At 42.9% G+C, this 25815-nt stretch overlaps 1 protein-coding gene across 2 annotated transcripts in view; it reads left to right on the forward strand.

The window, feature by feature from the left end:
• LOC119018161 (protein unc-13 homolog C) overlaps positions 1-25815 on the forward strand; it is a 104333-nt gene that overhangs the window by 17068 nt on the left and 61450 nt on the right. Inside the window, exons 3-13 of one of the 2 annotated variants that reach the window (XM_037095616.1) lie at positions 3331-3353; positions 4019-4065; positions 5128-5206; positions 7661-7666; positions 7986-8057; positions 12058-12277; positions 13361-13588; positions 16825-16966; positions 19269-19438; positions 21755-21870; positions 22149-22312. In XM_037095616.1, coding sequence (XP_036951511.1) covers positions 3331-3353; positions 4019-4065; positions 5128-5206; positions 7661-7666; positions 7986-8057; positions 12058-12277; positions 13361-13588; positions 16825-16966; positions 19269-19438; positions 21755-21870; positions 22149-22312 — 1267 coding nt within the window. The remainder of the gene's footprint in view (positions 1-3330; positions 3354-4018; positions 4066-5127; positions 5207-7660; positions 7667-7985; positions 8058-12057; positions 12278-13360; positions 13589-16824; positions 16967-19268; positions 19439-21754; positions 21871-22148; positions 22313-25815) is intronic. The other variant, XM_037095617.1, reaches the window with a different exon arrangement.

Consider the following 25815-nt stretch of genomic DNA (forward strand, 5'->3'; position numbering starts at 1 on the left):
GAAAAAGAAAGCAGGCTCACTGCTGCTGCATTTTCTTATCTTGATTTGCAGACTTTGTTAATTTTTTGTCACCATGATTATTATCAGTACTTAGATCATCGAAAATCACTGTATTATAAAAACGACATTGGTGCTTGTGGTTTGCTGCTGAACGTATATACGGAGTAGTTAAAATTTATAATCATCAGAGAACGTTACAGACGTTGTTTTTGGTTCCACACTGTTTCCTGAATATATCCGTATGTGTGTGAATGTGTAGATAAGAAACATTAATTATAGCACTTTGTAGAAGGAGCTTCATCAAGTTCACTCCATTTTCTTGTATTAGATCACAGGGCGGATCTGCCTCCTCCAATATGGTGGCGACGTCGACGTATCGCAGCAGCGGGCCAACCCGCTCAATGAGGCGTCTGTATGTATGTCTATTGTTGTGCCAACATGAAATACTTTGACATTTCAAAATGACGGCCATGAAAAAGATCAGTTAGTAGGCTAATGCGATTATTTCAGTGACAAAATACAGGTTGATTAATTAATGACATAAGAATACAATTACGTTATTATATTGATTACATTTTAAAGTAATATCAGTCTCAGCACTGGTGAAGAAACGGCAGCGTAAAGATACTTTTATTTCCCAATTTAAGCAGCCAAAGCTGGCTGAGGTCAGGTAAGGATTGTCCTAAAATAAACTCATGTTGACTGTTGGTAGCAGTCACATCCCCTGGTCTCTAGGTAGAGGTGAAAGTGTTGAATGGCACTGATGCAGCACCACATGAAGGTCAAACTCATTCCTGCCTTGGCACTGAATGGAAATATGGGCCATTTAAAGGTGTGTGAACAGAGAACACACCCAGCCAGCACAAAACTGCCTTTTTGTTGTTAGTATTCTGTGATTTTAAATCTAAATCCTGCCCTGATTTTATAAGTTGTTAAGTGAGGTTAGGAAGTCTGGTCTTGAATATCCTAAAAGTTAAGTTTCTCAAATATTGAGAGAGTTCAGAATTCAGTTTGTCATGACTGGAATTGGTTTTCTCCAGCGGGACTGGAGACTTTTCTGCTCTGGTGAGCTTGTCTATGTGTGATGTGACTGGTATATTAAGAATGACAGGCAAAGTTGAGATGGTCACACTGGCGGTGGCCAGTGGTTGGCTTGTCAATGGGACATTTTTTTATCAGGATGTGTTCAGTGTAAGGTCTGAATCCTCTGCTGTGTGCTGGGGTCTCAAAGTGTACAAACTCCAACCCATCGTCACTGTGCACTGTGGTTGCAGGTCATGCTCTGCTTTGTCATCTTGATTTCGTCGGTTTTGTTTTAGTTTTTTTTTTTTTTTTTTTTTTACCAGTTTCTTGAGAATATATCCTCCTGCCCTCACATGTTTACGACTTGACTTGCTGGAGATGGTGGAGTTAAAGGCGATAAGCTGCCAAGGCGGTGACTGCAGTTTGAGACTGTGTTTCAACATTTGTAAGCCAGTCATCACTGGATATTTTTAAGAAGACGGTTTTCAGGTTATTGCAACACATTCCTGTCAGGTGGTGACAAAAAACATCAATATTATTGGCAAGTTTGGATATCTAGTGTTTGTGCCAACAAAACTGGCATTTTTATTTAACAAGACCTCGGGACATCTCCAGCCAACACGCAATCTTTTCCTGATCCAAACCAAGTGGTTGTTGTGCCAAAACCCAACCAGAGCAAAAGCACAATGTCGTCATGAGATAAGATTCAAAATTATACTCAGATATGTTTTGTTCAACATATCGAGTTGTATGTTGCCAACATTTGCTCTGGGGATTGCTTTGTCCCTCATTGTTCATTCAGATGTTCACCTGAGTGTCCGTATAAGAACACATGTCCTTGTGTGTTTCGGAGTAGCAGTCCTGGTTCTATCACCTGCGTGCAGGCTTTTCTGATCTGCTGAGCTCTGATCTATGTGTGGTGTGTGACCATGTGTGTCGGCGCTGAAATTCAGGATTTACTGCCACTGTTGAGATCTCAACACTTTGCCCACAGTGCACACACACACATGCACACACACACAGGTTTCCAACCATCAATTACATTTTCGTTCCATAGATTTAAGGTACCCGTGAAATGAGGTTTATATCAGCAGCCTGTAGCCTATCTTTGTGGTCTGGCTTTATCTTGTGCCGCTGCAGACTCGCTGGTAGAGGAGATGGCTCTATCTTGTATAGCGGTGCTGAAAGTAGCTTAGCTGATCGCTGTCCATGGTACTGACTTGCAGCTTAGCTCCTGTGTGGGTGCCGCAGCTCTGCGTGCGTGCAGCTCTTGGTGTCAGTATATTGTCACAGCTGTCGCAAAAATGTACTGTACTCTACAAAAATCATCCTTTTCAAGAATTTGTACTATCTAATTAGTTTCACATTGGACTTGAAAGCATTTTAATGTTTTGAATTATCAGTGCCTCCATGAGAACCATCATCATGAAAAGATATGCACTTGTGGTGAACACTAATGGCTCTCTAAAGCACTCTGGATAACAGCATCCAACAATTACTATGTACGGCTTTCTCAATGAACGCACAGGTAGAGGGCAATGAATATTTCAATGATTATGAATTAATATTTTCCTGCAGTGATTTTTTAACCGGTGTCAGCATTCGAGTAAAGAGACAAAACAAAAATTGAATGGGCCTGGATGACATTAAGATTATGGAAACAAGCTCATTTTCATTGCCTCATGCTGCGCTAGTGATGCAGTACCCCGCTCGCCGACAACAAATGGTGTATCGGTGTATTTAATCGGAGGAACAAGTTGATCTTTCACTAGCGAACAGCTGTTTTCTGTTTGTATCGCATTAGATCATGACCATGCCGCCATTTATCACCCATGGATCAATAGCACAGTAATTACACCTCTGTAGTCTTGCTTATTTAAAGGGCATGCCCTCTCACAGTTCATCTCCAAAATGACAATATGATACTAATTGCTTTTTTTCACCTAATGTGCCACGTCTACATGGCTATGACTGTTATCTCATGTAGTCTTATCAATCAAAGTCATCATTTTTCAAACAGATATTTTACGTGTAATGATATTCAAATATCAACCTTTAGCTGTGAGCCCTCTGTTGTCTAACAGAGTTTCTTTTCTACTGCATCAACTTTATACAGTATGCTTCTTTTCATAGCCATTCACCCCGAGGTGCGTGTTGACTCTGTCTCCATTTCTGCATAAATTGTTTGGCAAACAGAATTGTGTCATCAGGCTGTAATAGTATATTAGTGTCCTAACTAAGTGTGTGTATTTTCCAGTGGGCTGCTCTCTCCTAATGCTCTGTCCTCTTGTCATTTTTTCCTTCCAGACAGCACTGCTTTGGATACACAGGTTTTAAGTCATTGTTAATCATAAACCTCGTGGATACTTGTGTTTTTCCTTGCATGTGCATGTCTTGTGTTTTGTTTTGTTGTGTGAAGGTGCGTGAGTTTTGTTTCTCCTTTTTTTTATCGGATTGGAAGTAATACATCTACCCGAGTGTGTCTGTGAGAGCGTGTGTTTGTTTTCTGTGAAGATTAATCGATGCCATATCTGTAGGTATGAAAGAGAATGCAGCATGCGCCTCTGAGCCATCGTACTGTCACTTTGTGCCGGTTGCCCCTTTTGTTCCTCTCTTTTTCAGAAAAAAAAGATTTGTGTTTCAAACTGACCATTTTGGTCAGTGAGGAGGGAGCATTACACAATAAGCAAATCTGGCCTGAAGCACCGAGAGCGGCAAAACTCTCAGTCTTGAGCCCACAAATTACATTGATGTGGAATAATTTGGTCTTTTGCCTGTGGTGCTTCCCTCCCTTCTCCCTGTGCTGTACGCCTCCCCTCCTATCATTTATCTTATCCTCAATTGACCTCCAAATGTACTGTATTCTCCCATATACATGATGTTTTACTGTGTATTTCTTTTGTTTTATTTTTTGCTGCTGTTTGCTTTCGTGTTAAGTTGAATGCAGTTACCTCATACTTCCTTGTTTTACATTATGTGTTTCTTTTCTCTGCAGCCTCGCAGTCTTTTGGATCCCAAACTGCTCGGCTTGCAGACTGGAGGGTGAGTGGTGGCTCGCTTCTCGATCCGATCGGTTGACAATCACACAAATCTGAGCTGCCGCTCTGTTTTGCACCTCCTCACTGAGACACACACGTAACAGAAAAAAATTACAGGCATGCTGACTTTCTGGCACGCGGCCCAATTAAGGTATGGCACTCCTTGTTTTGTGCTATACCACAGAGACGAGATGAATTAGATGCCTGATGCCTTCGCAACATCTGTAAAACCATCGACATTAACGAACGATTAACGATGAAAGTCTGCATGAAAGATAGATGAAGCCAACTGTTGTCACATGCAGTCATGGGGGAAAAAATAGCTAAAAATCATATCAGGCTCCATTACCCCAGCATGACTGTTCAGCCTTCTGCGGCATGCATTGTGCATAAAGGCAGCGAGGGCCAGGGGCACCAGGGTGAGGCAAGGGCCACCGCAGCTCGTCACGTTGTGTGTCTATAGGGTCATACCACTGATGTTGGCGAGAGGCCCTGACAGAAGAGCTTGAGGAGCTTTATCTGCGCGGAGGCACTCGAGCCTTGATGTCACGTTGAGGTCGTTAGAGAGGCTTTGAGTGACAGTTGAGGTGATGCCACTGAGAGCCTCACGGGAAAGGAGCTCAACTGGTGAGAGACAGTCGGGGGGGCGTGGAGTGTGCACGGGGGAGCTGGAGGATGGAGAGAGCAATAGAACTGAAACTCAAGTGCTGTAGAGACAACTCAGACAATCACATCTCATATTCAGTGCTCATTGTATGTCAGGTAAATCCAGTTTTAGGTATGATATACATCAGTAAGAGGCATCACTAAACCAATACCCTGTGAAAATGTAGATAGCTGTGTCTGAGGGAACAGAAGAGGGTGAGAGGGATTACATGGCGCTCCTGTGTAGGTGGTCGGCGTCATGCGAAGTGAAGAGGAAGGGGCGAGACAGGTTAGGCAGGAGGCATGATCCATGGCGTTTGCCGGCTGTGTAAATCAAGGGCCCCCTTTCACCGTAGTAATGTCTCCCCCAGCATGGCATTATTATGATATTAATACACCTTAAATCTGTCTGCTTCTCCAGGGCTGGCAGTATTCTTTATGGTATTGACAGCATGCCAGATTTACGCCGCAAGAGGACAGTGCCTCTTGTCCGAGACCTGGTGAGTCATCTGCCTCAACAAGGTTACGTGTGATTGATGTGAAATGTATCTTGAGTGACCACGCATGGTAACCACACTGTCGGAATCCTGCTCTGTTGTGAGTATGGATCCCCGCTGAAGACAATGATAAGTTTACTGGGAAACTGATTAAAAATGTGCTACCGCTTTACAGAGACAGTGTTTATTTCTTATCATTATGTAACATCCCAGGAGCTAGCCGAGAATATTCCCCTCACATACTGTATGGAAAGTTGCGCTGTAGTTTAAAAAAACAAAACCTAAGTTCAAAAAATTATAGCCGCTCATTATGATAAAAATCAAGTTTGACTGGTGATAAAAGCAACCACATAAAAGTGGCTATTTAGCGTAGAGCCCCGCCTATTGGGAATGTTAAATGTAACCTTGGCAGTAACTCTATGGCTTTGATTAATTAGCCTGGAGAGGGCGTTTAAGGCGCGGCACCACAGTGATGCTCCGCCATTTGTTTTTATGGCAACATAATGTGTCATAACATTTCCCACAGAGAGGCCTGTTGTAGTCCGGTCCACTGTAGCACTGTGCCACATGGTTAAGTCTGTGTGAACAACAACAGACTGTCATGATGCAAATGCCATTCATGTGTGTTTATAACTGTTTTTGTCCATTATGTGCTGCACAGTATGTGTCTGTCTCGTGTTTGTTTGTCTCCCATCTTCATGTATTTAAGACAAAAAGATATATAAAAAAAGAAAAGAAAATACGAGAATTCTTCAGTGACGTTACTTTAAAAACAACCTGTTTAACATTTACAGTTTTAAAGATTTAGTTTCTTGTGAACTAATATGATTATGTAGCCTGATGTCATACACGTAGATGCTGATGAATGTTTATATCACAGTGAACAACATGAGTTGATGCTGTATTTGTCCATATCTCTCATGAAATTAATAACCAACAATGTCTTTGGTAAGTATGGGTTGTCGTTTTTTAATTTTTAGTTTTTTTTTGGATTTTGCGTGTTATTTGCCATTCCTACATAGACCCATAACAGCTATGGGTGATATTTTTCAGTGAGTTGTCAGATTTCAGCCTCGCCGGCGCTTGGCCATTTTTTTCTTGCTTTTTTCAGTTGCTCGGCAGGTGTCGAAAAAAAAAAAAAAAGAACTGCGCACAACTTGAAATGATGACAACTCAACCCAAAAATATATCCGATGAGACTTCATTGACTTCTGATTTAACTGTGTGAGGCTTTTAAATCATGTAAAAGTGACACTGAGCAAGCCTTTTACACCTGGGATGAAGTCAGTTGTCAGCAAACCAATTGGTCCCCTTTTCATGCCTCTCCTTTGTCAATGTCTCCCATTTGCTGTGTGATTGCTTCAGGGCAGCAACAGCGTTTGATTGGAACGGACAGCAAAAAAAAAACCAAACAACAAAGACATAAACCAACCAACCAACCAAAAAAAAAAAAAAGACGAAAAGACAAAAAAGTTGAAAATCGATTTGTAAAAGCATTGAAGGCTATATTGTAGCTGAATAGATAATATCTGGACATTACAGGTACATCTTGTATTGCCCGGAGCATCCGCAGCAGTGCTGGTGCATGTTGATAAACTTACATCAACACTCACAGTTCATGTAGAGGTCACGTTCCCTCCTACATTCTCCATGGCTTCCATGGATCTTTACCATAGCTGGGCTGTACAGACAAAGAGGGTCGTGGTAAAGACTGATCGAATATTGTCAGCTGTCCATGTCTGCATTCCTATGTTACGTAACTTCCTCCAGTCTGGGATAAATGTCTATCAATCTCTGGTCACCCAAACTCAATGGATATCAATATAACAGCTAATTTACATGTGTGTATATGTGCGCGTCTGTGCGTGTGTGTTACCTGTTCGTGTTTGTGAGGGCGCCCACCTCGCGTGGGCCTGTGCTGTTAAATGTTTAAGTAAGTTTGAACGTCTGAGCAGATGTGCGTGTGTGTATGTGGTTTTCAAGAGTGTGTGTGTGTTTGTGTGTATGTGTGAGAGAGCGAGAGAGTCGTCGTTGTGCAGTACAGCTGGCTTCACCCATACGTGAGTGCGTGTGTCTTGCGTTTCTCTGTTTGTGTCAAACTAATGTGCAGAGCAGACAGCAGAAAATATGATCAAAGCTTCATCCAACAGAGAAGTGGATATAAATGCCAAGCATGACTGCAATTTAGTAACTTTCAATGCATGAGTGGATCAAGAATCATGCAGCGGCTGTAAAATCTCTCTTGATGAGTAGTTGAATCTTTCTAGAGCTCTGTGCCCAAACCAGCAGTCCTGCATGGCAGTTGAGACACCTATGCACCTCAGTATGGATAAAAAAAAAAAAAAAAAATACAGTTCCTCTGCTGTTTGTGCTTTCAGCATTCATCCTCCCACTCCTTGTCTAATTCAATTACTGTATTTCTTTCATTCTCTATTCATTTGCTCCTGGAAATCACAGGCTTTGGTGAGTTCACGTTCGGTCTTTTCAAAGCACAAGAGTAACATATAAATGCCTTGTGTTTCGATGTTTCGAAGTCTTGATTTTAGACTTGATATATATATTTTTTTACATATTTCTTCTTGCAAATGGTATTATACATGCAATTCATTCACCCCCCCCTGGAATTTACATCCTTTTTATAGAATATTATCCAATATTATCAAGCAGTTTAACTATATAGATGTGTGCAAATCCACTGAAATACTGCGTAAAACTGTGGAAAGGTAAAATGGGTCGGTGAATTTATCCCTTTTCATCATCTCTCTTTTCCTCTTCCTCTCAGACCCTCACTGCTCGAAAGGCAGGCATCTCGTTCGCTCTGGTGAACCGATCCACCCTGAATAATGAGGACCTGGTGAGTACTAACATGCCTGCAGTGCCTGCATGGAAAATTATTGTCTGTTTATTGTGGAGTCTTAGTGGGCAATGTGGGGTTCCGCAGGCACACGAGAAGCTGGACCTATGTTCTCATTATTTTTTAGGGCGCTGTTTGGAGAAAAGGGGGCTGGGACTCTGACAGACTTTTATAGCTGTGCTGTTCGCTGCAGCTATTGTACTTCAGGGCCCAGGATCACGTTGCCAGGAACACGGGGTTCCAAAATGAAAATGAGATGGATTGCATTAGTTTCTGGCCCCTTTTTGGATGTACATACGGCATGCCATCATCTGTCTGTCTGCCTGTCTATGGTGCAGTTTATTAAGATGGTCTCCGTGGCCAGCTCCTCACTCTTTCTGCTGTGCTCCTTCTGTCAGACCATTTGGATGAGTTCGGAAATTAAGTGATGGCCCAGTCACTTTATTTAGACAATGCCCTGTGATTAATAACATGCACCGCACATCGAGGAAGACAGAGCTGTAGAGAAAAAGGCAGAATGTCTCAGTCGATGGTGTGAGACACTTCTTGTGTGACCTCCAAAGCTTCTCCCTGCATTAATTGATTGCAATTCTTCCCTCCCAGAGGGGAGATGGGGTTATAGGAGGCGAACAGCAGGAGAGAGCAGTTCCTCAGCAAGACAAACAAGCAGGCAATTTCATATCCGCTGATGTGCAACAAGCTGACGCGATTCCTGGATCAAATGTGCACGTTATTCACAAAATATCATTCTTTTCAAATGAGAGATGCCGCTTCACCATTTGTGCAAACTAATTTGTGTACATTTTCATATGACGTGTCTGTTTGACACACTTGACTTGGTCCTCATGGTCCACATCCCCGGCTGCCCCCCAAAGTGACATGGACTAGATTGCGCACATATAGGCATTGGGTTGATTAAAGGGGCTTTAGGGATGAACGACTCATGTCCCAGATCAGGGAGGAATGACGTGATAGATGCAATGTGTTAATCGTGTGCGAAGGGAGCTGATTCTTGGGCAGATTTTGAGAACGCACCACTGTGGAATGAAACAAATTGAACTTTTGGGATAGATGTCCAATACTCCTAATTCAGAGCAAACGAGGAGGAGTTTAATAACTGGTGGTCGAGGGTAAACAGAGTTCCGAGCAAAGCTACAGATTGTGCGGTCTTGGTAAGTAGGACGAGCAGATGTCAGAGTTTTATCTGCTGCATTAAGTCCAGGAGAGTGCTTTCCTGTGAGGACTGCGAGAGCACTCAGTGAACGACCATATGCTGTTTAAGGGTGTAGAGGAGTTGGGGGGAAGAGAGGAGAAAGGATGAGGAAGGGAAGGGCGAGAGAATGGGGGAAGATCAGAGCGTAGAGTGACTTGTCGTTGTGACCCTGTGGCCCTGATGTCACTGATCACGCCGCCATGTTGAACAATCTGTCCTCTCCTCCCCGGAGAGTTGTTTGAACCTACTTAGAGTGTTTCCTTCTTCTACCCCCTTCTTGCCTCATCTCTGCCCTACATCTTCCATTTTTCTTTTCTCTTTCAACTTGATACATTTTAATTGGATTAAAATGCCTAACTCATTGCTGACGTATGGAAGTCTCCCTCTCCTGATGATATGCTACTTCTGCGTCACGTTTCCCGTGCATCTGCTTTTTAGAGCAGAAAGGAACATTATGTGTGGGCCGGCCAACGGCCCGTGTGTCTGCTCAATGTTCTGAGCTGCATGTGAGCGGAGCACCAGAGCCTTTTATCAGTGACTGTCAACATAAACTTACCTGCTTAGACAAAGACAGGCACAAAGGAAGAAGAGAGCCATGGCCTGACATGGGTCAAGGAGGATCTGGAAATAAGATGTGATTTGTTGCTCTGAGTCAGGTCGGATATCATCAGGCAGGTTGTTAGCAGCAGAATGCACCACACTGGTTTTAAAAATGCTTGCCTGTGATATCTGCCCAAGTAATTTGGGATAGTTCTATGAATCTTGCCACAGAGAAAGTATTTGAGATCGAGTTTGGCATCGACTAAATTTTATGGCCATGCATTTTGGGAATAAAACACACAGGGTCCCTGTTAGGGCTGAGATGGTAAAGTAGTTAAAGCAAAAGATTAGAGGTGTAGATGTCTGGAACAGGGTGAGGAGGATGGCAGCCTCCGTGAAGAGGTTGACAAGGACAATAGGTGGTGAAATTGGAAAGGAGGAGGAGAGATTAGATTTTTCACTGTCATGTCGCTCCTAGGCAGAGGCTGCGGCTGTCAATCAATCCTCGCTGTGTCTTGCACCGAATCATCAGGGTTACCTAACGGTGCAGCACATGAGACTCACACATGCAACACTCCTCACACATCTGCTGCACAGCGTGTCGCGTAACGTCAAGACCGGGAGCGATGAGACAGAGAGGAAGAGAGGGAGAGTCAGAACGACAGGTAAAGACTATGTCAGTAAAACAGATGTATGAATACAATAGGACTCAAAGACACGTCGAGGCTTAACAGGCTCAAAAACATTTAGTTGGCTGGTAAAATAGAGGGCTGAAAGGATATGCAGCCGCCAAGTCAACTCACTGAGGTCTCCGAGTTTTCCCACGCTCATACAAATGTTGGCTCACTCATCTCCTGCAGGCGGTGTCAGTGCGAGACGGTTCAGTATTACATTTGTGAGGGGCAGGCTTCCGGGTGTGGCCCCGGTCCGGCTCGTGTGTAAGCGGTGGATAAATCTCAGACATCTGCTTCATCTCATCCTTTCCAAGATTAAAAGGGAAATCTCTCCGTCTCCACTCTGTGTTTCATTAAGGTCCTCCAGGGTTCAGCGAGCCTCCGTGTTGCATCAGCGAAGTTTCACAATGTTAGACAGCCTTGTTGTCCTGTCATCTGGTGTCATTTAATCATCCGTGTAGGAGTGTGTGCGAGCGTGTGTGTGTGTGTGTGTGTGTGTCTGTTCGAGTGAGCACTGCAGTAGCCCTTTGTTGCAAAGTGCAGAGCCACTGTTCAGGTGTTAAAGCACACTTGTCAACACACAGAGGGGGCTGACAGCAGAGGAAGGGGTGGAGGAGTAGGGTGGAGCAGAGTGGAGAGCAAGTACCTCTTGAAGATTTATTTAACCGCCATACATCTCCTTCTTTTGCCCTGTCACTTTCTCTTTCGGCCGCGCTCTCTCTCTCAATCTGGATAATGCTCTCTTTTAAAAACCTTATTTACAGCATCCATTGATTCTGCCTTCAAGAATTGGCAAGTACCAGCCCCATTTTTTAGTCCTTGTGGATGGCAGGGCCGCCGCAGTAAAGCATTCAATTTGAAGAGGCTTCCGTTACACAGCAATCAGTTCAGACAGGCCTCGAGTAGACTTTCGCATTCGGTCTGGAGGAGCCTTAGTCAGTAAACCAGTCAATGTGCACAAAGCCTATGGGCTAAGGATGCTGTTAATCTAAGCTTAATGAGATGTAAGGGTGATTTACACTCATATGGCTGACCTCTCCATTGATGATGAGGTAATCAGAAAAGGATCAACAAAGCACCCTGCAAACTGTCTGTTGGAATAATGTAATCCGTCAGAACCCCTTAAATAAAAGTAGCTGGGGAATACTGCAGTTCTGCTGAAATAGCCGCAGTATATAATTGCCAAGATTACTCTTACACAGAAGTGTATTGTGAATTTCATCCAACTCAGTTTAAATGAATCCCTCTGATATTGTTTCTGTATAACTTTTAAACTTAAACTAGAACTTTATGTTATGATATCAGGCTATTATCGTCTCTCAGCAGGTGCAAAGTATTAACCTTTTGTAAGTGCTGATCTCAATATGTGTTCAAAGTTTCTGAAAAGCAATTTAAGATCAAAGTTGGATTTTATTGACTTTTGAAGTCGTCATAAAATCAGTTCTCCTCTACTTCAATGTGCCTTCACGTCAGCCCTACCTCCTCGGTTTCTCACATCCTCATATCTTATCATCAGAGCTGTCATACCGTATTATTTCTTACACATTTCAATGCCTTGTCTTCCTTTTTTCAGAAACTACATGTCTTAAAGAAGACTCTCCAGGCCTTGATCTACCCAATTTCATCCACAACACCCCATAACTTCGAGGTGTGGACGGCAACTGCGCCCACATACTGCCATGAGTGCGAAGGGCTGCTGTGGGGCATCGCTCGTCAGGGCATGCGCTGCTCAGAGTGTGGCGTTAAATGCCACGAGAAGTGCCAGGACCTGCTCAATGCAGACTGTTTACAAAGTAAGGAATGAGATTCACCCCAAAATGCTTCGATGAACACAAAGACTGTAAAGCTCATAGAACATGCTCACTAAAATGCCTGTGTTTGTACAGTGTGTATGTGTATGAGTATGATTTGGGGCTTAAACAACCTTGTATTGCAAATGCATTTAAAAAAAAAAAGCTGCATTCACTCTCATTTTGTTATATTCTTTATTTTACTTTACAGGGTCTTTCAGTTGGATTGACTATTTTACACCGTTGGATATTAAACAATCAAACGATAAAATTCATATCAGTCAGTTCAATATAAAAACATGGTTTGACTGTGTATCTCTTGAGTGTTCACAGTGCAAGCCTGGAACCTCATCCCCAGTGAGCAGACTCGTCTGTGCTGATTTTTTTCCCGTCTCTTTAAGAACCAACACTTCACTGAGAGTCTTACAGAACACGTGAATGCTGTTATGGGGCTTTGTGTGATTCATATTACATATCCTCGTGCACTCATTGGTAAAAGTAACACGGTGCATTCACTCTGCTCGCTCGGTCGCTGGCAATCATTACAGCTTCCAATCAGCTTTTTCAATCAGGCACACCCCTGTTGTTACACTGCGCAGACTGGTAGGAACAATGTGACATGCAGGCTTCAGGATGATCCTCAGGGCAATCCTCACACACTCTAAGTGGATTAGCTACACCCTGGCTGATACGTAACCCAGTGTTTTCTAAAGGCTTCACACTAGCATAACAATATTTCATAGTTCCAACCACGATTCATCTTTATCACATTTCAATCTGCACTCATGAACACACTCTGCTCACATGATGCTGTGATCAGATACAGTGAATTAACTGTCGCATGCACTTCTTTTGTCTTTCACAATCACATACATTTAAACACACGCACCAACATTTACACGCAGATTTGTGATTTCAGTTATTCATAGTCATAGTCAGTCACACCTCATGATTTAGAAAACAAGATACAGTACTTATAATAGACACCATAGGAATGAATGGATCAGAGATATCCCTCTCTCTGCTTATATTAAATATGCAGACTATAGAGTCTAAACACTCCTTCAATCTCTTGATCTACTTCAGGGGCGGTGGAGAAGAGCTCCAAGCACGGAGCAGAGGACAAGACCCAGAATATCATCATGGCCATGAAGGAGCGCATGAAGATAAGGGAGAAGAACCGTCCGGAAGTGTTCGAGGTGATCCAGGAGATGTTTCAGGTCTCAAAAGAAGAAGTCAGCAGTCATCTGAAAACAGCTAAGCAGGCTGTGCTGGATGGGACCTCCAAGTGGTCCGCCAAAATCAACATCACAGGTCAGCCTGGTTCCTGTCATTCTGTCAGAAATATTAATGAATGATCATTAACAGTTGGTACAATCTTGTCTTTACACATTAATCATCCATCATTTGAATATGGATACATGTTTTATTAGCGGTGGAGTCCTGATACCGCTGCAGGTGACCCTTTATCTTTGGACCATGACCTTTAACCCTTTGTTCAGTCCTCCAATGCCAAATCAACAAAACCACCATTAAATGTCAGGCTCATCTCCGATAACAAACATTGTTGTCCTGATCAGTATTCACTTGTTATTAACCTCGAGCTCCTGGTCATTAACCTTTGACACTGAGCCACAAACTATAATGCATATTTAATTAGAAACATAAACAGAAAATTGATTTGTTGATAAAACAATGACAGTGACCGCTGCATCACTGTTTTGTTGATGATATTTGGGTTTGTCATGAGGAGACTTTGAATTTTCCAGACTCACTTACCATCTATTCTCCACGTCTCATGGACATAGACAATGACATATCCTTACTAACACATGCATTATTTGATAAGAGCTCCGTGACATATAGTTCCAGTGAATAAAAACAAACTGCAATGATGCTTTGCGAGTGTTAAATGGCTGCACAATAAATACAAAGCATCTGCGAGGGAGTAATAAAGAGGCAATGATGACTTATTATTATAGCAGAAGAGTGCTTGCTGCTACTGCCACAGAGCTCTATGTCTTTTCAGAGCTCGCTAGCATGCTAGTTTGTGCAGTGCACTTTTGAAATGAATCCCCCACAGCTGCACATGAAGCTCCCTCTCAGATATGTCAATCAAGACACTGTGCGCCCTCCTGAGTGCATTTTGACAGAACAGCACTTCACTGTGCATTCAGAGGGAAAGTTATTTGGTTGTGTTTTGAGACTTGATGAGAGCTAACAGACTCACATGTCCGTGTTTTAGTCTAATTTTCTTCACTATCCAGTTTGATTGCATAACATCTGTTGTTTATCCAGATTTCTGAACCCCATAAACTTCAAAAAAATCATTGTGTTTGTGGATCACAAAGGCTTGTCTTTCATTCCAGTGCTTCTTGTTACACACACACTCATTTTACACTTATTCTCCTACTTTTTTAAAAAAGAAGGTCAGGAAGTTAGCTTTGCAACCTCAACACCAAACGCCAGCTCCATCCCTGTGGTACTGTGCCAGGCCCGGCTCGTTTATTGCTCGCCTTGCATTTTCTCACAGTGTCAATACGCCAGACAGAAACAGAAACAGAGAGGGAGGGAGACAAATAGAGAAGAAGACAGAAAGGATTTGGGGATAGTGAGGGAGAGGAATGCAAAAGTGGGAAAGGAAGAGAAAACAAAGAGGGAGGGAGAGATACAGACACTGGAAAGACCCGGGACTGCCTCGGTCAATTTCCCTGAGGCTTATCGAACGTCCCATTTTAAAATGTAGCTATTGAGTTGTTATTTATTCACCGTTTATTAGATAAACACTGACTGGCATTGACTCCGCAGCACTCTGACAGCGACCATGAGATATTCTGCGTTTGGCTAATGTGCTCACAACAAGGTCTGCCAGTGAATATGAACCCGAACCACCAATTCATCCTTTTGTGCCAGCAAATGCATTGATCACAAAAATGAGGAAAGTACATTATATTACTGTATATGTGCTATTTACCTTTACGTCTCGTCTTGGAACAAAAACATTTTTCATAATGCTTGCTCAACGGAGCTCAATGTATTGAAAAGGGAGAACACGTATTCAATCTCGTTTATTGAGTCTTTGTACCAGAACAACACTTCATCTCTTTATGCTTCTCAGTTACTCTGCTCTTCGTGAATTATTCTTTTCTTATTCTGCTTTACTTCTTGTTCTCACCTTTTGTTCTCCTCAGAGCTCTTGTGTAAGTGTGCATTTTGTGCTTCACAGATGGCAAAACAAGCCAAGCAAGTGGGACGATAGTAAAATAACTTGACAGGAATTAATCCGGCTCCAAGTTGTTAAAACACACACCCGCAAATCTTTAATCTTTATTTTTTACTACAAAAAGGCAATGTAACGGGGTGTAAACTTGATTCCGATTCTTTAAATGTTGCTTCCAACTTTTTATTTTTGCTCAAAGTTATGAAACCTAAACCCAAAAACAGTCATTAGGATTTGAATTTCATGAGCAGACTCTGTACCAAACTAAAATGCTATCAAAGCAACTCTGCACGCAGGCAGGGGAGTGCTCAAACCAAGGACACACTGTGGGGCAGAAAGAAGCTATGATGCTGCAGTTGCTTGTACATGGTGGTCGTGTGCTCTTCACCTCTGCACACTGGGCCAATCAGGCATGATTGCCGGAGTGTCTGCTGGCAAACGTGCGCGGTCTTAGATGCTGTTGGATGATCTGACAGGCACTTTCATGTGAGACTTACTGACCTGTCTATACGCCGGCCGATGTTTCAGACCTCTCTTTCGCTGCAGGAGATGTTTGATTTTCAGCAATGCTGGATCATCAGGCCAGGGCTCTTCCAACCTCTATATCCTGCCCACCAACCCCTGTCAGCATTGGGCTGAGAGATATATATGTACCCTGAATTATTTAGACTGTCACTTATGCATATTTAATGCTCCAGTGTCCTTTTTCCCTTTTATGGCGCTGTGAAATACTACTGTCTCTCCTTCTCTGCACCTTCCTCCCTGTGTGTGTGTGTGTGTGTGTGTGTGTGTGGAAGGAAGATTCTGAATCAGAGATCTTTTTTTATTTTTTTGGAAGCTCAGCATAGACATGTTGTAGCAGTGGGCAGACACACAGGGGTGGGAGCTACCTATAGCCTTGACGTATGAATAGATAAATCATGGATGAACTCACGCGCTTCACATTCACACAGAAAAGAAAAATAATGGCGGAACTGAGCGTTTTTTGTTGCCTCAGCTTTTGGCAAGTGCACAAAGTTGTTGTGGGCAGCGGAGGCAGTTCCTGATTCTTATATTAAAGCCCATAGGATGAAATAAATCTAATTCCAAGCAACTGGGAAGTGGGCACAGAAATAAAGCATGAAAGCTGATTCATGACTGGGTTTTAAATCTGCTGTAAAATATATCCCACCAGACCAAAGCTTTTGACTTAAAGAATAATATAACACAATAGATCGATTCAGGAAAATGAAGCTTCCATCTTTAAAATAAAAACCTTAAAATTGTCAAATTGCCTGTTTGCTTGTGACACCCGACTCTTCATACTTCTCCTTCTTTGTCTTCTTTCCAGTCATGAGTGCGCAGGGCTTGCAGGCCAAGGATAAAACCGGCTCCAGCGACCCGTATGTCACCGTCCAGGTGGGGAAGACCAAGCGCAGGACGAAGACCATCTTCGGCAACCTCAACCCGGTCTGGGACGAGAAGTTCAACTTGTGAGTGCTCTCTGTTAATTTGACCTCTGTCCAACCAGATAATCTCCATTAAGAGTAAGAATCTTGAGTTCAAGGGAATCTTAAGACATCAGTAAATAAGGACAAAGTAAATTCTTATCTTTTTTTTTAGTACTGACTCTTTCTTAATAGCTTAGGAAATTGCTATCACATCTAGTGTTACATGCCGGCTGCACTGCAGAGATTTTGGCGATGCAGACTCTGCTAGAAAAAGCTTTACGATGGAATCCATCAGTGAAGGCAGCTGGGGTCTTAACTCTTCAAATCCTATTGTGCTTTACTGCCTTAGTAGTACGTGGCTTCTCATTCTGAATGACCTCTCTGTTGCTGACCAGGCGTCTGTGTCTTTGTTTTTAGCACAGGATTTCCTTTCTCCATAGTCAGTATGCAACAGTCAGAGGAGTATCACCACTCGATCTACTGGTTGCCTCTCTGCCACTGCCTCAAACGTTTGTGCACGGCTGTGAATAAAACTTAGTGCATTTATGAATCAGTTGACAGGTTACCCTTTACATCTTACAGGAAGTATACTGGCAGTGTAACCGAGTAAGTGAGTTTCCAGGAGACTACTTGAAACATTTAGTTGAAAAAAATGTGGAAGAATTGAGCCTTTGTAAAACATAGACAACCACATTATTCTGGTAAGCATAACAAACCTTATAGAAGTATCTTGGAGTGTCAGCACTCCGGGAAAAAAAAAAAAAAGAGAGCCAGGATGGAGAGTAAAAGGTAATTTTCTCTGAAGAATTGTAGCGCTGCGCCCAGAGCTCTGTGCAAAATAGCATTTGCCAGCAGTTCTCTGCGGTTGTTCTGCTGTACTTTCCTGCATCAGACCAAGTAAAAAGAGAAGCAAAATATGCACTAATCTGACTTGCAAATACTTGTTATGCTGTCATACTATGAGGTACTGATGCCTCCTGGACCTGTCTTTAGAACAAACAAAGTGTAGGTCTGGCCCCAACACCCTAGGCCTCAGCAGAGTCTTTGTGTTATCTGTTTATTTATTTCTTTTCTTTTTAAACTATAATCCTCCATCTAGAGATGGGGCACTGGGGAGCCACCGTTAAAGGATCAGTGAGCATTTGTCATGTTTGCTCAAACCAAAGACAGAGCAGCTAATGGTATTTTTTGATTCATACAAGTCTCGACTCTCCCAGCATCATTCCTCTGGAGGAATCTGTCCATGGTTTAGGTCATACTATTTCTATGCATGTTGCTTTCTCTTCTCTAGATGCAGGTCTTCAAAGTTGATACTTTTTTAACAGTTAATTATAATACTTTTCTTCATGAAAACCTCAGAGGAACACGTGTCCTACTCTCTGTGTGCGTCCGTCCAATGCCTGTTGCAAACAAGGCTGCACACCTGTAATGAGACTCCAGTGGTGACTGTAATAAAACTCTTTCCCATTACTACAGGGATGTAGATTAATAGAGCGATACATTACTGTGTGCTTGGCAGGCAGCAAAGTCCCAGACTAGTGCAGCAGCAGCAGCAGCGGCGGCAGCAGTCGGTGCTTCCCCCCAGAAAGGGATTAGTTAAAAAAAAAAATACTGCAGATAGTGTTTCTCTGGCTGTCGCACCCAAGATGTCATTAGAACAAAATGTAATCTGTCGGTTTTAATTCCAGAGTCGCACAGTGTGACCCCCATCTGAAGCTAAGTGCTTTGGCCACCTCTGTTCTATTTAGCAGAGTCATTATTGTGAAACGTCTGTCAGCTGCAGTGATGCAGAGGGGGGCGACCAAAGAGATGGACGTAAAGCTTTCACAAATAAATAATTCTCGCTATGAATGCTAGGCAGTCGTATTTGTGAAACACTCGGCAACTCTCTGATGGTTTAGTGTGCAGTCGGAGAGAGAGAGAGAGAGAGAGAGAGAGAGAGAGAGAGAGGGAGAAATATAGAGATGCAGTGTAAAGGTCATGCAGTATCTTGGGGTAATTCCTCCTTCCAGGCAGAGAGCCCTTCTTCACATATTCACATACACATGCACAGTCACTCATACACACACACACACACACACACACACACACACACACACACACACACACACACACACACACACACTCTTTTGTCTCATTTAAATCCAGGCTAGTATTGTTCTCCATATAATGCTTGGTGTGAAGCGCGTACATCTGAAGTTGCATTTATGCTTGAATAGTGCCTGTCATTCCGCTCCACTGGATACGGCAACCTGATGAGCTGTCACTCAATATGCTGTTGCTGTTGTTGTTCGTGTTGTTGTGATTTGCTCTGACCCGGGCGTAATCATCTCCCACATCGCAGTGAATGTCACAACGCCACCGATCGCATCAAGGTGCGAGTGTGGGACGAGGACGATGACATCAAATCACGGGTGAAGCAGCACTTCAAACGCGAGTCGGATGACTTCCTGGGCCAGACCATCATCGAGGTTCGCACTCTCAGCGGAGAGATGGACGTCTGGTATAATCTTGGTACGTTACCTGCTTGATGTCAACCAACAAGAGATACTGATTAAATAGAAATCCTGGTAGCAGTTATTATGACACATACCCAGATAAAAAGTTAACTTCATGTGATATATTATATATTTTTTCATGTATTACTGTAAAATGCAGATATGAACCCAGACTTCTCAAATTAACTGGCAACGCTATGACTTAACTCACTGCTTAACTGATGAAAAACTTAAGCAGAACTACAAATCTGATTCGACTCTTGATGAAAACAGTTGGTGCTTGACATTGCGGCTGCATGATTCTTTTCATTATTGATTCATCCTCTGATTGTTTTCCATGAAATGTTTACAAATGGGGAAACAAAATGGCATTCACAGTTTCTTGAGGCAAAAGATATCTGCTGGGTTTGTCTTAGAAAACAGAAAAGAATCACACTGAAAGAGCTGCAACTGGAGGATATTTGGCATTTGAAAGTGTTTATTGATTATCAGTTGCCAATCAATTTGTCATAAGTTTTTTTTTTGTTTTGCTCCATTTTGCCATAACTAGAAATCTTTTTTTTTTCGCTCAATTAATGAATGAAAAAAATCACATCAGTCTGTACCAAAAAACTGTGATTTGATGATAGTGACTATCACATATTGTACAAGGCTTACTTGTGTATAGTATGAACATAAACAAACTCCTCACATCTCCCCTTACACATCCCCATTACACTGTTAAACAGGATATGAGGATAAGTGTTTGGTCAGATAAAGTGTGATCCAGCTGAGATCACCATTAATATATCGACATTGATATGCACTCACCGAGAAGCCACGGAGGGACCTGTGGTTCAGTTTGGGTGCTGATGCTGTTGATGCAGGGGTCTGTTACTGTCTCTGCTCTCATACACCGCTGGATTCTCCATACTGTACGAGGCTCAATGGCAACATAATGGGAGCTCCCACTTCTGTTGAAGCATTATGACTGCAGGGTGCTGCCTTTGTTTGGCTCCCTCGCTAAAAGGAAGCAATTTGTGCTAATACTGACCCCTGTCCACTGGTGCTGCCCTGTGCCTTTTTAAATGTGCACAATGAATGTTTAAACATGCCTTTGCTGGTGTGGGTGTCCACCCCTCCAGCTGCGCTCCTCTCTAAGCCTCTTCAGCTCCTCTTCAATCTGGGCTTTTGCATTTGTCTCTGACACTTTGTCACGTTGTTATTTTTCACTTGTCTGTCTCTTGACCAACTGACTGTAGAGGAGAATAATTTGTCACAGTGGAGATGAATTGTATATGAAAGCACAGAGGGGGGTGCCATTTAAAGTCTGTAAGGAGCCCCAGCAGCTGTGGAGTCATTAGCTCTCAGACCAGTCAGGAATGTGTGTGCTTGCATTTTTGTGTCAGCGTGTATGTGGCGACTCAAGAGGGATAGTGCGTGTGCATACACAGGATGTTTGTTAATCCTTGCATTCACAGAATATTTCTGCAAAGCTGCAACCCAGCAGAGGCAGTGTTATTGTTAATGTGAAGGTGTTTTCTCATACATTAAAGGTATGTTCATGGTTGTGAGCATGGACATGATGTCATTCCTGTTTTACAGGACATGATGTTATGCCATTAATGTCTCTTCATTAACGTTTTTGTGTTTCAAGTATTGTCATTAATTTCTTCTGTTTTTAATCCTTTGGTGTTTGTACATGTGATTTTCTTATAGTGTGTCAATGACAGATTTTTTGCACCGTGGAAACAAATCCTAATGTTCTAGGGTCTTCACATTTTCACAGAATAGAATAAAACTTTCTGGATAATTTTTTAGCTGGTCCTCTGACGGCATAGAAGCGTAACTCCACTGTATCATCTAGGAAACAGGAGGCACAAAACAGCGATGCTACTGTGGACCTCAGTGTCCCTTTTGATTGGCTTGTGTTTGTTGCTTTGGAGGGTTACGGTCAGATAGTTGGCTAGATGGTTAACGGAAGAAAAACATCAAGCTCTGAGCCAATCAGAGGCAGAGTAGGGGTGGGTCTTTCCAGAATATGAAAAATAAGTAACGGAGGGAATCAAACTGGAAAAAAGGCCACAATTTTAAGAAGTATAAATAACAATTACAAAGAAAAAATCTGTCAGCAGGACAAGTGAAAAGTTGTTGGTTATGATTTGTTGAAATAAGATGTGTTGTCTAAAAATAAGTCAATCAATCTCACTGAAATGTTACTTGTAAGGTGTTTGTGTCATGTGTTAAGTCAGATGTGTTATTTTGAAAAGGAATTAGCCATTTACACTGGGTGAGATTTTGAGTGCAGTTGATTTCCAGTTATGACAATAACTACCTTGGCTGTGTGTTACAGATAAGAGGACAGACAAGTCTGCGGTATCCGGTGCCATCAGGCTCAAGATCAGTGTGGAGATGAAAGGGGAAGAGAACGTGGTTCCTCCTCACGGCCAGTACACCTGTTTACATGAGGTAACCGTCATCCTGGGATGATCGATTTAGTTCACAACAGTTCAAACTTCAATCATCAACCTTGCTGCGATTAAGTGTGCCATTATTAGATTGGAAAGAAAACTATCAGGATTGTTCGACAATCAAAAGTTATAGCTGAGTTAAAACAAAGTGTGATAAGGGTCTTCATTGTCTGGCCTACAGTACATCACACAAAGAAGTGCAACTTTTATTACTTGCTGTGACACTGTGCTCCGTCACCGCAACCTGTTCTGTCTTATCGTCCGTGCCACTCACAGAACCTGTTCCACTACCTGACCGAGGTGAAGAACGGCGGGGTCGTGAAGATCCCGCAGGTGAAAGGGGACGAGGCGTGGAAGGTCTACTTTGACGACGTGTCCCAGGAGATTGTGGATGAGTTCGCCATGAGATACGGAGTGGAGTCCATCTATCAGGCTATGACGTTAGTACCACCCTGATCTATGGCCTTTCGCCTCGCCGATCCGTCAATGTCTCATTCGGCAGAGTGGAGGGGAGAAGGAGATGAGAGAAGGAAAGCAGAAGGAGAAGAGGAGCAGTAAAGATGTCTCCTCAGCAGAATCAGAGCTAGGTGTACTATTGAGCTCCTGGGCTGATTGATTAATTGCTGGACTCCTGGAAAAAACTCCCGAGCAGCCCCGGGTCACATTGATCATGGACACACATAAACAGTCTCGTTTCCCTCTCTCTCTGTCTCTCTGATCCTCTGTGACCCCGTCCATCCATAAATGTCTCTATCTCTGTTTCCTCCTTGCACACACACAAACACACACACCGCACACGCAAAGACACACCACATTAAACATTAACATTTTTGATCAAGGTCATGCAATGCCATGTAACATCCTGAAGTGCTGATGTACTGTAATTGTTACCGCTGCCGAAGTATACATCTGCATCTTGCATCTAACATTACATGTATTGAGCTCCCAGTGCACTTCAGTTGCAGTGTTTCCCATATGCAGTATATAATGTTCATAGTGCTGCTCACCTCTCCCACAGGAAACTTAAGTTGGGGAGAATGTCTCAAAAGTGCATGCAAAATGGCTAAGAGAGCCTTTAAAGTCCCACTTCAGTCAGTGTTGCTTCCTGTTGAATGGTTAACGCTGTTTCTCAAACAGGGAATGGGGGTTTAGTTAATTGTCTGACTAAATCCTTTGACACCGCAACCAGACTGCCACTCTAGCAAGATCAGCAGCATTAGCGTGGATAGCAATATGAAGGATATTAGCAGGGATAACCTCTTGTTCATTTTCCTCTATTCATCAACAGTGACATTGTTTTTATTTAGACTCAGTTTGGACTTAACCTTTTTATTTCTGTGGGCTTTTGTGTCGAAGAATGAAACCCTGCCAAGCTCTGGCAGAAATCTGAATAAAGATGACATCTATTGCGTTTAATTAACTCAGTGAGTAATAATGAGTATCTGCAGCTTTGACACAGTATGATTTTGGTCTGTTTGAAAAATGCATCACTAAAACTGCACCTTTTAAGCTCTCCTTCCTTTGCAGAATACTCTTGTTGGGCAGTCCCAGTAGCCACCAATGTAATTAGCTGCTGCCTTAGTAAATCAGATGCTAATTACACACAGATTGTGTTGGGCAAATTGAATGAAAGGCGCAGCTCACATTTGTGCTTTCATGTCCATAAATCTGGCCGCATGCGTCCCTGAGGTGAATCAACAGTGAGAAAATTGTGTTGCTTTTATGGTCTTATTATAGTCTGCTGAATATTTTCAAAAATTGTGCTCCATAAAATAATCACACTGCACTAGGAGTGTTGATGGCCCGTAGTAAAATGAAATCGAATGGTTTTGTTCGGTTAGTTTATGTTAACCTGTTCCTGATTTTTACATTTTTTTACTGGGCCCCATGCTTGTTTGATCCCACTCCCGCTACTCTGCCATTTTCCAATCCCAGCAGATTCTTTATTCAACATTTTTATTGGCCCTGTAGGAAAAAAACATTGTTGGGTTTCTGCAGTACTGTATGTATGTATGTAACTTCTTGTGATGCTGCTGGTAGGTTTGGGCGTTGTCTGTCAAATTGGCATATGACCAGTGAAACTTCATGATGGACGATGACCTCGTTTATGAATCTGAGGCAGTGTGACCCTCTGTGTTGTCGTAAGGCGACAGTTGCACATTAGCTCACCACTGCCGCCGCTGTTGCCCACTGTCGCTCTGACATCAATCTCCAGCTGTCTAGCCCTGCAGAAGAAACCATCTCGTTTGCACCGTCATACATCCCTGTGCCAGTTTTGAAAGCGTTCTCGTCTCCCTACCACATGTCCATAACTTTGCTTTGTCAGCCTCATTAGCATAAAACAATGTTGGCCGACTAGCCAAGCAAGCTAAGCTAAGAATGCTGTATTAAAAACAGCATGACTGAGAGAAACAGTGGCCAGCGGGACAAGAAACACAGCTGACACAAATCGAGCTGAGCATCTTGGGTTCGCCCAACTGAGCTGGTTTAATATGAAAATAACAAACAGTACATGGACACGTAATGTTTCGTGCACTGAGCAGCAACATACTCTCCCCACATATCACAAACAACAAGAACTCTTGCCCTGCGGCAATTCTGAGGGGACACGCCACTTAATTGTGTGCTCCGGTGGGGAGACTTATAAACCACAATGTTGCACGACAGTCAGGGAATAAGCAGATGGACGATGGCATCGTTCATCGGCCCAACCCTAGCTGCTGGTGTGGAGTTGCTAGCCGTTGTTTCAGCGTGACAGGGTTTGCGGCATATGAGGGGCTGTCAGGTTGTTTAAGTGCAGACCGTGAAACAGTAAGTGGTTATTTTCCAGCGCTCTCGAGACATGAAACTTGTTTAGATTTGCGCTTATTAGCTTCGTCAGGAATTTATGGAAGCCCCTTTCTTTCCATTTTCTCCATCATAGAGCCTTGACTCCCAGTCACTCCTGACATGATGGCTGCATAAATCACTGCAGCTGTGGAGACTCACCCTCCCTCTTGTTCCCCCACCACCACCCCCAGCAACCCCCAACATACCCCTCCCTCGTTTTCCCTCATCTCACTCTATCACCACTCCCCACCTCCCACCCCTCTGTTTCTCATCATCTTTTTCTCATTTCTCCCAGCTATCTGAGACCGTAAAAAACATTTGTGTGGGTGGTGCATCTCATCCGCTGGTAAAAACCTAGGCTAGGGTAACACTAGGACAAGGAACGTCTCATTCTTGAAAATTGGCTCGAGACATCCAGCTCTAAAAGCACCATGGGAATTGAGCGGATGCCATCATCGCTCTCTTTGCATCAGTCTCTCTGCTCGCCTAACCCCAAGTGCTCCTGGGTAATTTGGAGGCTGAAAGCAGAGTAATTAAATAGGCCTCCCGATGAGAACATGTTTGTGTTTCTATTTGTGTGTGTGTGTGGGGGTGTATGTGTGTGTGTGTGTACGGGCTGCACTCAGTAAATCTATAATCATTACTCCACATAACTTGACGCCTTTTCTAACACTTGGGCTTATTGAAACAATGCCTCACCCTGCTATATGTTCTTGGTTTCTCTGTTCTCCATGCTCAGCACTCAGCTTCATGACACTAATGATCACCTCTAGCTGGATATATGGATATATATTGAAAATATATACGTCCAACTACAAATTTTTGTATCCATTTTATTGCAGAAGCAACGTTTTGTGTAGTGTAGGCTCAGAGGTGATGTGAGTGTTGTTAATATGGAACTCAGCAGATTATAGTGAATTCTGTTTTTCTGAAGATTTCAAGAAGAGCATTAAAAAAAATGCTATATTTATCAAGCTCAGCCTACATTTTCTGGCTTTAAGCTTGCAGGCATGTTTGCAGGGAAAATCAGCCCATGCATCCAGATGTTTGGTTGCTATGGGTCACGCCGGAGGCTGAAAAACAAGCCCTGCGTATATTATTGTCTGCTGTGTTC

This window comes from Acanthopagrus latus, chromosome 4 (genome assembly GCF_904848185.1).
Source record: "Acanthopagrus latus isolate v.2019 chromosome 4, fAcaLat1.1, whole genome shotgun sequence".
Taxonomy (NCBI): Eukaryota; Metazoa; Chordata; class Actinopteri; order Spariformes; family Sparidae; genus Acanthopagrus; species Acanthopagrus latus.